General features: G+C 46.9%; 1 protein-coding gene across 2 annotated transcripts in view; it reads right to left on the minus strand.

The window, feature by feature from the left end:
- The window catches only part of LOC119955292, a 233,119-nt gene that overhangs the window by 147,695 nt on the left and 69,712 nt on the right, over window positions 1-15,712 (minus strand). For both annotated transcript variants that reach the window (XM_038781371.1, XM_038781372.1), the window contains exon 3: window positions 7,545-7,728. In XM_038781371.1, the coding sequence (XP_038637299.1) occupies window positions 7,545-7,728 (184 nt within the window). The remainder of the gene's footprint in view (window positions 1-7,544; window positions 7,729-15,712) is intronic.

Raw genomic sequence — 15,712 nt, forward strand, 5'->3', positions numbered from 1 at the left:
AGTTTAGGCCACAGCAGCTGATGGCACATCCGCCAATAGTAGAACAATTAAATTGGGAATGTGCAGGGTGCCAGAGTTGGAAGAGTGCAGGATCTCGAAGGGTTGTAGGACTGATGGAGATTAGAGAGATAGGGAGTGCTGCTACGACAGGGGGAATTTGAAAACAAGGTTGAGAGTTTTAAAATTGAGCAGTTTCCCAATTGAGGACCAATGTAGGTCAGTAACAAGGGACAGGCTTGGCGAATTAGGAAATAGCAGCATCCTGAATCCTGATATTATGAAGAGACACAGAGCCAGCACTGAATTCATCACTTCGAACAAAACATTCCACGCTCTCCATTCAGTACCAGACCTTGTCCAGCCGAAAAATATTCAAATTTCTCCTATCCCAACTCATATTTTTGCAATATCAAGATCCAAATTCTGCTGGCTCCTGTACCATCACCCACTGTGCTCACTGACTTACACTGATCCTGGTCAAGTAACATTTTGATTTTGAGTCCTTTTGCACAAGTTTTTTAAAATTACTTTCCACGTTGGTCAATAGAAAGCAAACTTTTAAATATTATAAGGTTCTTTACTATAATGGCCACAGCTCCCTTGGTCAGTCAGATTAAAAGCACTTCATCTCCAGGTTAGAAGGGTTTAGTTCAATGGTAGCTATTCCCACTTCGGAGTCAGAAGGTCTCCAGACAGTTCTGGTGACTGGGAACTGTAGCTCCTACTTGGAATTCCAGGCGACATCCAGTGGGATATTCTCGTCAAGTGGATGGGTTCCCCCACCCTCTCATTGGGAGAAAGTGGTTTCAACATGGAAGGAGCAGCCACACGGCAGTTTCTGCAGCAGCCTGTGAATTCTCCCACTATTCACACTGTTCTCCATGAATAACCTGCATTTACATAGCATCTTCAACATTGTGAAAACATTGCAAGGTGCTTCACGGGAATGTTATCAGATGAAAGAAGCCAAGAGCCATGAGAATAGATCAGGGTTTCCAAAACTTTTCCAACCACAGAACCCACTTGACCTCCGAAGAGTACTGAAAGGACCCCTGAGAAACATTCTTATTGTATTGATGAATTAAACTACAAAAAAAAAGTTTATTATTGTACAACAAGTAGAAACATACGAAAGCAAATTGAAAAGATGTTTCTATGTCTTATATGTATACTTTTATTGTAACAAAAAAGTTCTGTTCATCAACAAATACTTCAAAGTTTTTTGTTATGTTTAATGGGAGCATGCCCTCAAACATATTCCCTCACCCTCTCACATCTCACTCACTCTCACTCACTCTAACCCTCACCCACTCACACCCACTCAACCTCACCCATTCTCACCCTCACTCACACCCTCACCCACTCTGGCCCATCCTCCCCCACCTTTACCCACTCTCACTTCTTCATTCACTCTCACCCTCACCCATATCCACTCTCACCCTCAACCTCTCTGACCCATCCTCACCTTCACCCACCCTCACTCTTACCCCCTTACCAACCCCCCTCCTCCCCCCCCCCCTCTTGGGACCCCCACATCCCCGTTGTTATTGGTACCTGCGGCCCTGGCTCTTCACGCAACCCCCACCCCTTCCTCCCACCCCCACCAAGCCCCAGCTCTTCTTGGGACCTGCGGCAGAACCGACCGCAGAAATCCTGCAGAGGTCCCACAGAACCAAATTTGGGAACTCCTGGCATGGGTGATCATAAAGTTGCTCAAAGTTTTCAGAAAATCTTAAAATGAGAGCGCAGTGGAGAGATTTCCTCAGCAAGAGTGGTGAAGATATGGCTCCCTACAAACTTTGATTATAATTCCTAAAACTAGCCATTTGAGAGGTTGAATAAATTGTTACTTCCTTCTCTGGAGTTTAGAAAAATGAGATCTCACTAATATTCAGGATTTTGAGGGAGCTTTGACAGAGTAGATATCGAATCATTGTTTACCCTGGGAATCTAGAATAAGGGGCACAGGGAATTAAGGGGTTGGCTAGCTCAGTTGGCTATATGGTTGGTTTGTAATGTTGGGAGATGCCAATAGAGTGGGTTCAATTCCCATACTGGGTTATTCCTGAAGGTTCTGCCTTCTCAACCTTGCACCTTAAGTGTGGTGTCCCTCAGGATAAATCGCCACCAGTCAGCTCTCAAAGCGGAGAGCCTCATCTGGGACTGTGGCAACGTTGACATTTTTGTTTGATGTTTATCCCTATTTGATTAAATGGTGAAGTACTTAGAATCTGGTTTCCCCAGCAGGTACCAATGCTCCCTGTAGTCAAAGATCCCGAATGAGTGAGATATCAAAAAAAAGCAGTTGTACAACAATACTCTGCTCACCCCACAGAGAGTACACTTCAAACAACTCATTGTGTGATCCGTGGGATCCCATAATGCACATCTGGGTTAATAAGGCTCATTCCGAGTTCCTGGGGCAAGAGATTGTTGGCCGGGGGTGGGGGGGGGGGGGGGGGGGGGGGGGGGGGGGGGGGAGGGGGGTTGGGGGGGGGGAGGTGGGGGGGGGGGGTTTGACCTATCAGGAGAACATGGAAGCTCCTGAAATGTTCTACCTGGCTTAGAGCTGAATTCAAAGATCTTTAAAAGTTGAGAAGGAATTCTCTCTGTGTGGGATCGATAATTGATTGCACTGGTTTCAAAAGTTTCCGTAGAGTACACACCAAGCAGATACATGAGAGTTTCCACATGGTTCAGAGATTTAGTGAAGAGATGTCGTCTCATTTATCTAGTGATGCTATTATCTTTCCCAATTTACAGGGTGTGGGCTGCCTTCCGACCCACACTTCTTTGAACATTTTTCTTTATGATCAGCTGTTGTGCATTGTGACCATTGTTTCAGAATTGGACAGTTAGCCTCTCTGAAGGCTCCTGCCACCAACAGAATGATGTATTGCCACTCTGCCCACTGCAAAAGATGTCAAGCAAATGTGTAAAGGAAGCATTTTTCCTTTGCAATAAGTTGCCCATGACTGGAGTGACACTGATGAAATACAGAAGGAATCTGGTTCAGGCATAGCACAGCAGTTGGGCAGAAACATACCCTTTTCTCATTCATCTCTCATGTCATTAATATAAATGCTGTGTGACACCTCCTGGCCTCCGATCAGAAATGGTTTTCTATTCGGAAGGTGGAGGCTTGGTGGTACAGGAACATCGGCATGCTGGGCTCTGTTAACGATGGATATTGTTGGGAGGACACAATGTAGGGCTCCTCAAGAGGTAACACAGGGTCCTGGGGTGAAGGTCATCTCCAAGATACACTGACCAGATGTTTTGAAATGAAAGCGGAAGAGAGGTGCCTTAGGGAGACAGAAAAAAGAATCCTATTTCATCACAAATTCTAATCTGACTGTTTCAAAAGACGCTGAGGGACATTAATTATAGACACACACTAGCCAAAGCTATTAATCTAAGAGAGCCTGATGCTACAATTGTTACTCCCTGGCATTCTGACTTTACTCAGCTTTTGCAAGGGTTAAATCCGATCTCTATGACAGTGTAGGAAGAAAAAGGGTATGCGGTGTCATCCCCCCCCCCCCCCCCCCCCCCCGCAGCCCCCACCCAGTCACTTCAACAACTTTCCAAGAAACAATGGTTTGAACTTTGTTGCTATGAGGAGGCCAAATACCCTCCCTCTCCCACTCCCAACCCCCACTCCCCCTGCCCCTCCTTTCATCCAAAGCCCTGATCTTTTTGATAAATAAACGCAGCGGTCCAAATTGGCCTTTTCTGAAAGAGTCGAGAAATCCTCCCCGCACAATCCCTGCTTGTAATTTCCACACACCATGTGACCAGAGTCATTCTGAAGGATAAAGGGATGGTGCACAGTGCAGATTAATGCAGGGATCCTGTACAATTCCCACCCTTGTCCCATCTGTTGTTCAGAGAGTGTTTGAATGGCATGTGTCAAGGGAGTCGTAGCTATGTAAACTGACCGAAGAAATTAACCAGCTCTTTTCTTTGGACACAGATGTAACTACACCAGCCACCATATGGCGAGTAATTAGTTTTAAAACTGTGGTAATGTTCGCGCAATGCCAGCTACCAGCTGTAATGAATGCCAGCTGATAAAATGCCCATGCATTCCACTGAAGATTGCGACTACAAACGCCACCAATGTAATCGTTCACTTGGAAGTGTATTCATCCAATTCGTTGTTTGAACAAGATTCCTGTCATACAAGATGCTGGTTCCCAGTTTAATAAATAGGATTCACTTCATTGTCATTGCTTTATGACTGAATCATAAGTGGAGGCCATTCAACCCATCATGCCACTGCCAGCACTTTGAAAGTGTTATCCAATTGCTTCCACTAGGCCCTGCTCTTTGCCCATAAATTATTTCCCCTTCAAGTCTTCATCCAATTCCCTTCTGAAAGTTAATATTGAATCTACTTTTAGGTGGCCGATTCCAGATCATAACTACTTGCTGCATTTTGCGACATCTCCCGCCTTACGTTTTTGTCACTTATTTTAAACTTTTTCGTATTTATTCTTTCATGGGATGTGGGAAAAGTCAGCATTTGTTGCCCATCTCTAATTGCCGTTACAATTAGTGGTTTGTCATTTCACTGTGCAATTAAGAGTCAACCTCATTACTGTGTTCTGCTGCTACATGTAGGCCAGACCAGGTAAGGACAGCAGATTACATTTTCTTAAGGTTTTTACAAACAATGATTGAAATGAAATGAAATGAAAATCGCTTATTGTCACGAGTAGGCTTCAATGAAGTTACTGTGAAAAGCCCCTAGTCGCCACATTCCGAAACCTGCTCGGGGAGTCCAGTATGGGAATTGAACCCACGCTGCTGGCATTGTTCTGCATTGCATGCCAGCTATTTAGCCCACTGTGCTAAACCAGCCCCTGATCAGCATGTGAGGCCTGATCAGCCTTTGAAAGATTTAAGTAAACAGATGATCAGTTCATGGAGGAATATATAATGGACGTTGAAAAAAAATTGAACTTGATATACTAGAGTCTGTACTGGCATTTAAGTTACTTTATTGTGCACGCATTTCTCATATCAATGAACTTTTAGTATTGACAAGGGTTAAATTCCGAAGTAAAGACTCTCTTTTAGAGGCTCCCGCCCTAAAAATATTTCTGGGAAGACAGTCTTTTCCAGCTACTTTCTGATTGAGGAGTGGGGTGGTTGGGTAGGGTGCAACCTGCTTATTATGGAGATAGAAACCCAAATTGAGACCAAATCAAAGGAAGGTCCAAACTGTAGCATGGGGACTCAAAAGAAAAAGCAGCTAGTCTTGCTGCCGCCCAGACTCACTGACTCTCAGGGACAGTCAAACCAAGAGTTTTGCATATGAAGCAGCAAATGCTGCTATGCCAGGCAGAAGAAAAGAACTGCTTTGGGATTCACGATCAAGTGGAGGGCTGGTGAGGTGGAATCCATGTTCCAGGAAACAAAGATTGTGAAGGGTTAAAGACCGTTGAACTACTGGAGGGAACCTTGCAATGGGAAGTCAGTTAGATTCTGCTCAAAGGGCTGAGTGACTGGGACTTGGTTTAAAAGAATACTGGATGATTCACCCGAGTGAATCAGGGGGAAGGGATCCAGTTAGAGCTGGCAGGAGCTTTGGACTTCAATCGCAAGATACATGTCTACAGAGAATGTAGTGTAACCTATAATGACAGGTGGAATTTTCCGTTGTGTAAAGATGTTACTAGAGAAAACCATTTCTGTAGTTTAATATATTATAATAGATTAGTTGCTTACTAAGTTTAATCAATATTGACTTTAGTATGATCATTATAATAAAATAAATAAAATATTAAATCCTGTTGTGTGATCTTTTGAGTCAGTCACTGGGAAATTAATATCTCTTTAAAAGTTATCGGTCTTTATGGAGATTATAATAAAGGTGCTATACAATTACAAAGGGCGCGATTCTCCGCACTCCCGACGGTGCGGAGAATAGCGTGGCTCGTAAAATTTTACGGCCACGCTGTTCCGACGCCCTCCCGCTATTCTCCCCCCCCCCCCCCACGCCCGACTCCCGATATGAATCGCTGCCGCCGTTTTTTTACGGCCGGCAGCGATTCTCAGCTGTTCGATGGGCCGAGTTCCCAGCCCTTTACGGCTGTTTTTACAAACGGCAAACACACCTGGTCTGGCCGTTCGTAAAAACGGCCGTAAACTCTCGATCTTTAAAACCAAGGCACCGATTGGCACGGCAGTACCACGGCCGTGCCAAGGGCGCCATGGGCCCGCGATCGGTGGGCACCGATCACGGGAAGCGGGCCCGATGCCCGCGCACTCTTTGTCCCTCCGCCGCCCCGCTGTATCACTTCACGGGGCGGCTGAGGGGCATCCCGGCCCGCGCATGTGCGGGTTTTGCGCAAATGCGCGATGACGTCATCCGCATATGCGCAGGTTGGAGTCTTCTAATCCGCGCATGCGCGGCTGACATCATATGACGCGTCAGCCGGCGCTAACTCTGGCAAGCGGGCTTAACGAAATTCGTTAAGCCCGCGATGCCAGAGTTTACGGCGTCGGCATGCTAGCCCCGACCGGGGACCAGAATCGGTTCCCGGTCGGGAAGGGGGGGGCTGGCGTCAAACCCACCCGGATTTGACACCAGCCTTACGATTTCTCCCCATATGGGAGAATCGCGCCCAAAGTTCTTGTTGCTGTTTCAAATGTTGAATATTTTATATATCAGGCAAAGTTAACACTCATTTCTATTTGTGTAACAGGTTTTACGCAGTGCTTTAAAATGTTTACTCCATGCTTCAGCTCGGGCTACCAGCTCTACTTACAGTGTGTTCACCTTTCTCTGAGTCCACACTTGGGCTTAACCAATCAAGCACAGTGAGCATAAATATAAACAGACACACATAATCAAAGGTAGAAAAACTGAACACAACCTCAAGGTTCACCAGATTGGTTCCCGGAATGATAGGGTTGTTCTATAATGAACGGCTGAGTAAATTGGACCAATATTCTGTGAAGTTTAGAAAAATGAAAAGTGGGCTCATATGAATTATACAAGATTGCCAGAGGGTTTGATGGGGTAGACAATGAGAGGTTATTTCCATGGCTGGGGAATCTAGAACATGGTGGCACAATTTAAGGATGAAAGAACTTTAGGACTGAGATGAAGAGAAATGTCTTCATTCAAAAGGTTGCGAATCGTTAGAATTCATTAAACAAGAGGGCTGTGGATACTCAATCATTGTATATTTTAAGGCTGAACTAGAAATATTTGTGTTCTCTCAGGGAATTGAGGGATCTGAGGAGCAGGTGAGAAATTAGAGTTGAAGCGCAAGATCAACCACGATGGCGGAGAATGTTCAACGGGCTTTACGGCCTTTTCCTGCTCCTATTTCTTACGAATCACTTAAAAACTTTGAGTACCTCATAACTTAATGTGAGTATGGTTATGTTACTGGCAGATACATCTTTGACTTGTAACCTGAGGCACCCGCACTTTCACAAATGATGAGTGCTTGTGTTGAATACATTGTCCGAACAAATGTCAGAAATTAGCCATTGGCGTGTGGTGATACCAAAGATCAGATTACCTGCAGGTTTCCAGACATCTCTGGAGGAAGCAGACGGTTTTATGTTTGAAGGATCCGTGTCGATTGTTCTGGGCCTGAAGTTGAGGTCCCATGGCGAACGCAAAATGTTGGATGAAGTGTTCATGTGAGCAATAAATCTGGGACATGGTAGCGAAGGTCTGGTCGAATCTGGCTGAAGGGTAGGCTGGCACAGATAGCAACAACAACAAAATAATTTCAACGCCACTGCAAGTTGAGATTTCCCACGTGTCAACCAACATAATTCAGACCAATCAAAGAACAATGAAGCATATTTTCAGATAGGAAACTGTAAGAACTGCGTAAACAGTAGGTGCTCATTATTAAAGTTTAACCTGTCAGGTTTTTTTGCAAGGAGCAATAGAGGAATTGCGATGACTGAACAGTTCTAAGTAGCTCATTAAAATTGACAATCAGAAATTGACCCTCATTGTGTCAGACGGTCAAAGACAAGTGGGCATGGAAGTGAAAATGACAAAGAAAAGAGCTTGCATTTATTGAGCCCCTCATTACATCTTTAAGAAATATTCTGAAGCACATCACATTGTTACGAGCACCCCCAGGTGAGGTTGCCCAATTTTGTTGATCTGCGTGAGACCCCTCAATATGTCACCATCTGGCTGGGATATCCCCAAATTGTTATAAATCTGAATGGGTAGGAATGACTGGTTGTGTCTTTTTTGAACCCCCCCCCCCCCCAACCCCCATCTGCTGGTAGCAACAAGGTTTAATTTAACAAGATTTTATTAGATTTGTTCTTAAAGTTTCTATTTTTGCTGCAGTTTCTTTTGATCTAACATTCTACCTCCTTTCAGTTCCAATGAAGGGTCTATGACTTGCAACATTAACTCTGTTCTCTGTTTCTCTCCTGATTGATGCTGGCAGATCTGCTGAGTTTTTCCAAGTTCCTCTATTCTGTTTCAGATTCCAGCATCCAAAGTATTTTGATTATTTTAATCTAACAAGGTTTCCTTTCCCTTGGATACCTTTTCCAGACCCAATAATTATGTTTAAAAAGGAGCCAATTCAACCAGGCTTTCTTAAATTAAAGATAGAATACATTTATTAATTATCAGGGGCTGGTTTAGCACAGTGGGCTAAACAGCTGGCTTGTAATGCAGAACAAGGCCAGCAGCGCGGTTCAATTCCCGTACTGGCCTCCCGAACAGGCACGGGAATGTGGCGACTAGGGGCTTTTCACAGTAACTTAATTGAAGCCTACTTGTGACAATAAGCAATTATTATAAGGGCTGGTTGAGCACAGTGGGCTAAACAGCTGGCTTGTAATGCAAAACAAGGCCAGCCGCGTGGGTTCAATTCCCATACCAGCCTCCCCGAACAGGCGCTGGAATGTAGCAAATGGACTTTTCACAGTAACTTCATTGAAGCCTGCTTGTGACAATAAGCTATTATTATACTATAACGGTAGGGAGAAATGGTGAAAAACATGTATCTATATTCATACAGTAAGAACTGAGTATGATAATAAGTAAATATAAATAAAAGGTTATACAGAACTGTCCTTGACTCCTGAGGAGTAGATGTTGAAGTGTGCAGCCGTTATGATTTGATTTCAGTAGAGATGACTTTGATAGACGAATAGTTGGTTCTTCAATTCCAGTGTTCTGTGGTTTGGCAGGTTAACTTCAGGGGCGGGAAACTTCGTCCTGCCAGTCCCATTTTCCAGCGCAGCGCACCCCTGCCGGCAGCAGGATTCTCCGCTCCCACAGCCAGCCAATGGGGTTTCCCATTGTGGCCAGCCCACCCCATTAGGAGGCCCGTAGGTGTGCTGCCGGCGAAGCGGAGGATCCCGCTGGTGGAGAATCCCGCAGGAGTTCTTTTTCCAGCTGTGGGTCTTTTCCTGGCTGGGCTGCCTTCCTCAATTAGAGAGACAGATTCACGATGTACCTCCAAAAAATTGGCACTGCTGGCTGCTTCTGGGAAGAACCGTAATAGTATACGGTGCTGGAATGGTATAGCAGCCTGCCTTTTACCTTCAGTAGGTTTATTCTTCATACAGCTAAGTAGAATTACAAACACTTTATAGTTCCCCCACACCAGTTGTTCCAGCCGTGTCCATTTATACTTTTTTTGGACATTGATGCAATGATCATCACCTCCCTTTAATAAGGTAATTAGCTTAACAATGTCATTGCCAAAACATGCATTTGCTGACAGATGCTCCTCTCTTGTTTTTAAAGTGAAGCTTTAGAAATAAAACAAAATTCAAGGACACAGTTTATTCAATTCCAAATAAATGGAAAAAAGGTCATGTGCTTTAACATTATAGACCCTACATTCCCTTCACCATATTCACATATACACATAATTACAAAGCAAAAATTAGTTTTCCATTTTGTTATCCAACACAAGACGCTCCTCTTCCAAAACATTTAGCAATTTCTTGGAGGAGGCATTTCTTAAGTAAACTACTCTGATAATTAGTGACTGGAACCAAGCCTTAGTATCTTAGAAATCTTCTTTCTTTCTAACATTTCTTTTATACTAGTTCGATCTATTCTTAGCCTTTTTTCAGTGACATTTTTCATTGAATGAGCATTGTCCCACAGGGATTGGTTATCAACATAATACTCAAAGGCAAACTTTTATCACCTGGACACTTGCGCAATATTTCTGTCAGTATATTGGATAAATAAACCCCCATGTCTATTGCTTCAACCAACGTCAGTGTTTCTGCAGCTAAGGTTCTTTTCAATACCCTTATAATTTTCATGCCTTTTTAAGCCAAAGGGCAACAATACCAAAATATGATTAATCCTGCGGTGCTCGAAAACCCATCAGAAGATTGGCATGCAAGTTTTGATTCTTGTGTTGTACAATTACTACGTTTCCTTCACTGCCTATCATTTTGCCAAAGCCTTTTCATTCTTTCCACCATTCTCTAGTCATCATATCTATAAAGTGCAGTAGCAAAATACCCCGATTTTTGTTCCATAGTTTTAAGTCTATTGCCTCTGGAACATCAAATTGCCTGGCTAGTGGCAAATTCACAACAGGACATGCTGGTGTCTTCGATATTTTATACAAATTTCACACCGAGCCATGAATTGCTCAATAAGATTGTTGAATTCTTTGTCAAGCATCTCACAGGAAAGCCTTCAGTTTTTGTGGGCCTGAATGTGCAAACTGTCTATGCAACTTCCAAATGACCTTTTTTTTAAAAAATCAAATTCTTATTCCCAGAAGTTAGCAAGACTTCATGAATTCTTTGAGAAATTTGTGACTCCCTTCATGGCAGGCAATAAAGGCCTGATGTAGTAAAATGTAGAGCCACGGTCTTCCTAAACATGATTGCCCTGTCATTTTTCATGTCTAGTGTCATCTGCGCTTTCTTCATTGAAGACCTGCTTAACAGGAGAGGTTAAGAAACCATTTGTGCCAATGAAAAGGCTGAGCCCAGCTCTCCTGCAAGGGAGGACTACCCTTATGGAAGATGGTAGCACATTGTCACCTCCGAGCTTGAAGCATGCAGAGCTTTCATACTACTTAGCCTTCCACTGATCTGTCTCATCACGAGTTTCCAGATAGCAGTAATCAAACCACCCCACACACTGTGGAAGTGCAACCATTATTTAAAACTGCACAGTGGGATGAATCAGCCAGCAAAATACTCATCACTGGATTCAAACTCTCAGTGACCAATACAATTTCTTCATGACAGACTCCATCAGCCTTTTCAGCCATGGAATTCTCCGATGTCAAGAAGATGAATCTTTCACTGTGGGCAATGCATTACATAATGGTACTTGGAATCACACCTATAACATCAATTAACCATTCCCCGTGCATTTCACAGGTTTAAGCATCTGCGATCGGTACCCCAGACCCACTTTTTTGGCGGGGTTCTCCATGAATCAGCGCGATGGCCTGAACCCAGCACCAAAAACGCCACGAATCAGTCCGGCGTCGGGCCCCCCCAAATTCTCTGGCCCGGAATTGGCTATTAGCGGCGTGACGTCATTCACGACGGCATCACCCGTCACGGATGCGCACGGCATCGCTGCACAAAAGATGCCCCACAGAGACCCAGCAAAATGGCCGCCCGATGCGCAGCGCCACATGAGACCCCCCCCACTGCCTGCCCCCTTTCACCCTTCCCCTTCCCCAAATCCCCCCTTCCCCATATTCCCCTTCCCCCATATCCCCATATTTCTCTTCCCCCATATCCCCCCATATGCTCTTCGGCATGCACCCTACCCAACCCCCCCTCCTCCCCAGCACACAACCTCTCCATCACACGCCCTCCCCCCCCCCCCCCCCCTCCTCCCCAGCCGCACCCTCCCCAACACCTCCCTCTCCTCCCCGGCACGCACCTTCTCCATCACGCACCCTCTCCATCACGCACCCTCTCCATCACGCACGCTCTCCAACCCCCCCCCAGCCCCCTCTCCTCCTCAGCCCCTCCATCCCACCCTCTCCCTCCCTCCAGCCCCTCCCCCAGCCCCCTCCCCCCCTCCGTGCCCTCAGCCCCTCCTTCCTCCCCAGCCTCTCCCTCCCCCCCAGCCCCTCCCTCCCCCAGCCCTTTCCTCCCCCCAGCCACTCCCCCTCCCCGGCACGCACACTCCAACGTCTCCTGCGATCCCCCTCCCCCATCACCACCTGCGGCCATGCCATCACTTCTCCGGCAACCGCCCCAGGCCCCATGCCGACCCCTACCTCTGCACTGGCCGGCGACAACCATCATTACTGGTTGACGCCATTAAATAGGTGGTTTGATTTACGCCGCGTGACCCGTAGTCACGTCGGTGGGGCTTAGGCCCATCCGGCCTGGGAATTGGGACGGCCCCGGGCCCTGTTGCGTCGCGCCGGTCCTCGCATTCTCCGAGGCGCGCGGCACGATTCACGACGGCGGGATTTTTGGGGGGTCGGAGAATATCGCGGGGCGGTCAGGTGGGATTTCTGCCACCCCCCAACGATTCTCCGACCCGCCGGTGTCCCGGAGAATCCCGCCCTTTGTCCCGATTCTCAAATTGGTTAAAAGCACGCCCATCTTCAGACCACCTATCAATACCTCCACCTTTGTACTGAAATCTGTGTCTAACATTTTGTTGATCTTGAATCTCAGCCACCATTGAATCTTCCAGATTTTAATTTATCACAGAGTTGCTAGCAGTCAATCAGAAAGTTGCTGGAAAAGACTGTCTTCCCAGAAATATTTTTAGGGCGGGAGCCTCTAAAAGAGAGTCTTTACTTCGGAATTTAACCCTTGTCAATACTAAAAGTTCATTAATAAAGTAAGTAACACAATAAAGTAATTTAAATGCCAGTACAAACTCTAGTATATCAAGTTCAATTTTTTTCAGCTTCTTATACCATCTGTCAACGTCCATTATATATTCCTCCATGAACTGATCATCTGTTTCCTTAAATCTTTCAAAGGCTGATCAGGCCTCACATGCTGATCAGGGGCTGGTTTAGCACAGTGGGCTAAATAGCTGGCTTGCAATGCAGAACAATGCCAGCAGCTTGGGTTCAATTCCCATACTGGACTCCCCGAACAGGTGCAGGAATTTGGCGACTAGGGGATTTTCACAGTAACTTCATTGAAGCCTAAGTGTGACAATAAGCAATTATTATTATATGCTTCCAATAAGTCATCGTTTTTGTCAAATTTATCCAAAAACTGTAACAGAATATCCAGTCCCTCTTTATTATCCTAATCATTTACATTCTACTCTGAAAAGACTTTACTCCTAATTTGACACTTTGCTGGTGACTTCTTTTTGGCTAATGAAGTACCCGGGCCCGCACCTCAACTTCAGTTTTTCGTTGCTCATATGGCTCCACTTCCAAGAAAATTTGAGGTATATCAAAGCCTGATACTTCATATTTCCCTTCTGCCATCCTGTAACTTAAATTTGTCAGTAACAGTGTACTTCTTCTCCTTCAGAGGGTGAAGACAAAACCTTCTTTTGCAGCACCAGTCATCAAAGCTTAACCTTGGTCCTCTGCTACCATGTTAAGAACAATAGTAATATATGGTAGAGGAATAATGCAGCAGCTTAACTTTTACCTTCCAAATTTATTCTTCATATAGCTGAGTAGAGTTACAAACTCCATATGGATTTCCCACACAAACTGTTCCATCCATGTCCATTCATACTTTCTTGCACATTGAGCTAATGATCATCACCTGTCTTTAATAAGGCAATTACTAAGGTATTTGCCAAACGCATGCACTTGTTGATATATTGGCAGAAGTATCACACATCATCAGCGTGAAAATGATTTTATGGCTGCTTATCTTGACAAAGCACATACAGACAAACACTGGGGTAGCTCTCACAGCTGGCTTCTAACCCCTTCTTTGTACATTCCAAGTGGAAAATGGAATCCATTAGACCGCCTAGGCATTACTCAAAGGATCTTTTGGATAAGATGTGCTTTTGTCTTTACCAAACATAGTAGTCAGTCTCCGGACACTTGTAAAAGTACTTTGGGCGGAATTCTCCGCCAGGCCCGACGCCGTTGTGAAATCCGGAGAGGTTCACGACGGCGTCGGAGACCTCTCCTTGCCCCCTATTCTCCCCCTGCCGGGGAGGGCTAGGAGGGCTGTGCCGTAAATCTCGGCCGCCGGGCCTTGTCGCTGGCGTCAAGGCCCGGCGCGCCGAGAATGACGCGGCCGACGCGCCTAATGATGTCAGCCACACATGCGTGGGTTGGGCGGCTCCAACCCGCGCATGCGTGGCTGACGTCACGCCGGATGACGGTTCAAACCCGCGCATGCGCGGTTGCCGTCTTCCCCTCCGCTGCCCCGCAAGATGTGGCGGCTTGATCTTGCGGGGCGGCGGAGAGAAAAGAGTGTGTCCCTTTGAGACGCCGGCCCGACGATCGGTGGGCACCGATCGCGGGCCAGTCCCCTCCCGAGCACGGCCGTGGTGCTCACTCCCCTCTTCGCCCCCACAAGACACAAAACAGCTGCTGGCGCGCTGTTCACACCGGCAGCGACCAGGTGTGGTTGCCGCTGGCGTGAGCCGGTCGGGAACGGCAGGCCGCTCGGCCCATCCGGGTTGGAGAATCGTGGGTCGCCGTGAAAAAGAGCGGCCCCCGATTCTCCGAGCGGAGTGTCGCAAAACGCAACACGCCATTTTGGGGGGGGTGGGAGAATCGCGGGGGGTGCCAGAGCGGCCCTCCCACAATTCTCCCACCCGCCGTGGGAGCAGAGAATCGCGCCCCATGTCTGGAAACATAATCTCTTAGCGATACACCCTGCAACAAATCCTATCAGCGGAAGACTGCATTCTCAGCCATCCTTGTGGTTTTGGGCATAATTGTGTGGTTTCTTTCTCCATCATGCTTTACAAAGAAATGCATACAAAGAAAGAAAGACCTTGGGCGCGATTCTCCGCCCCCCATGTCGGGTGGGAGAATCGCGGGGCCTCCCGACATTTTTCACGCCCTCCCGCTATTCTCCCCCCCCCCCCCCCCCCCCCCATGCCTGACCCATGCCACAAATCACCATTCGCCGTTTTTTACAGCGAGCGGCGATTCTCCGAGGCCGATGGGCCGAGCGACCGGGCCTTCACGCCCGTTTCAACACGACAGCAAACACACCTGCTTGCTGCCGTCACTATCACAATGCAGCAGGCACATGGGGCATCTGGGGGCCCGACTGGCACGGCAGTACCACCGTAACGGACGCACTCTTTTCCCTCCGCCGCCCCGCAAGATCAAGATCATGTCTTGCGGGGCGGCTGAGGGAAAAGATGCCAACTGCGCATGCGCGTCAGCTGGCGTGATGCTTGGCGTGTGGCCTTGACGACTGTCGTCAAGGCCGCGCCGCCGTGACGCACGAGGCCACGCTCCTAGCCCCGCCCGGGGGGGAGAATCGGCTCCGGAAGTGGGCGTGAAGGCTGCCGTGGGTCACGGCCTGTCCCACAGCAGCCTTTACGATTCTCCGCATTTACGGAGAATCTCGCCCCATGCATTTTTATTGCATCTCTGGTTGAATAAACTCGGTTTGTTCTCACTGGAACGACGGAGGTTAAGGGGAGACCTGATGGAGGGCTACAAAATTATGAGGGGCATTGACAGAGTGGATAGTCAGAGGCTTTTTCCAGGGTAGAGGGGTCAATTACTAGGGGGCATAGGTTTAAGGTGCGAGGGGCAAGGTATAGAGGAGATGTACG

The sequence above is a fragment of the Scyliorhinus canicula genome, chromosome 20 (assembly GCF_902713615.1).
Source record: "Scyliorhinus canicula chromosome 20, sScyCan1.1, whole genome shotgun sequence".
Classification (NCBI taxonomy): domain Eukaryota; kingdom Metazoa; phylum Chordata; class Chondrichthyes; order Carcharhiniformes; family Scyliorhinidae; genus Scyliorhinus; species Scyliorhinus canicula.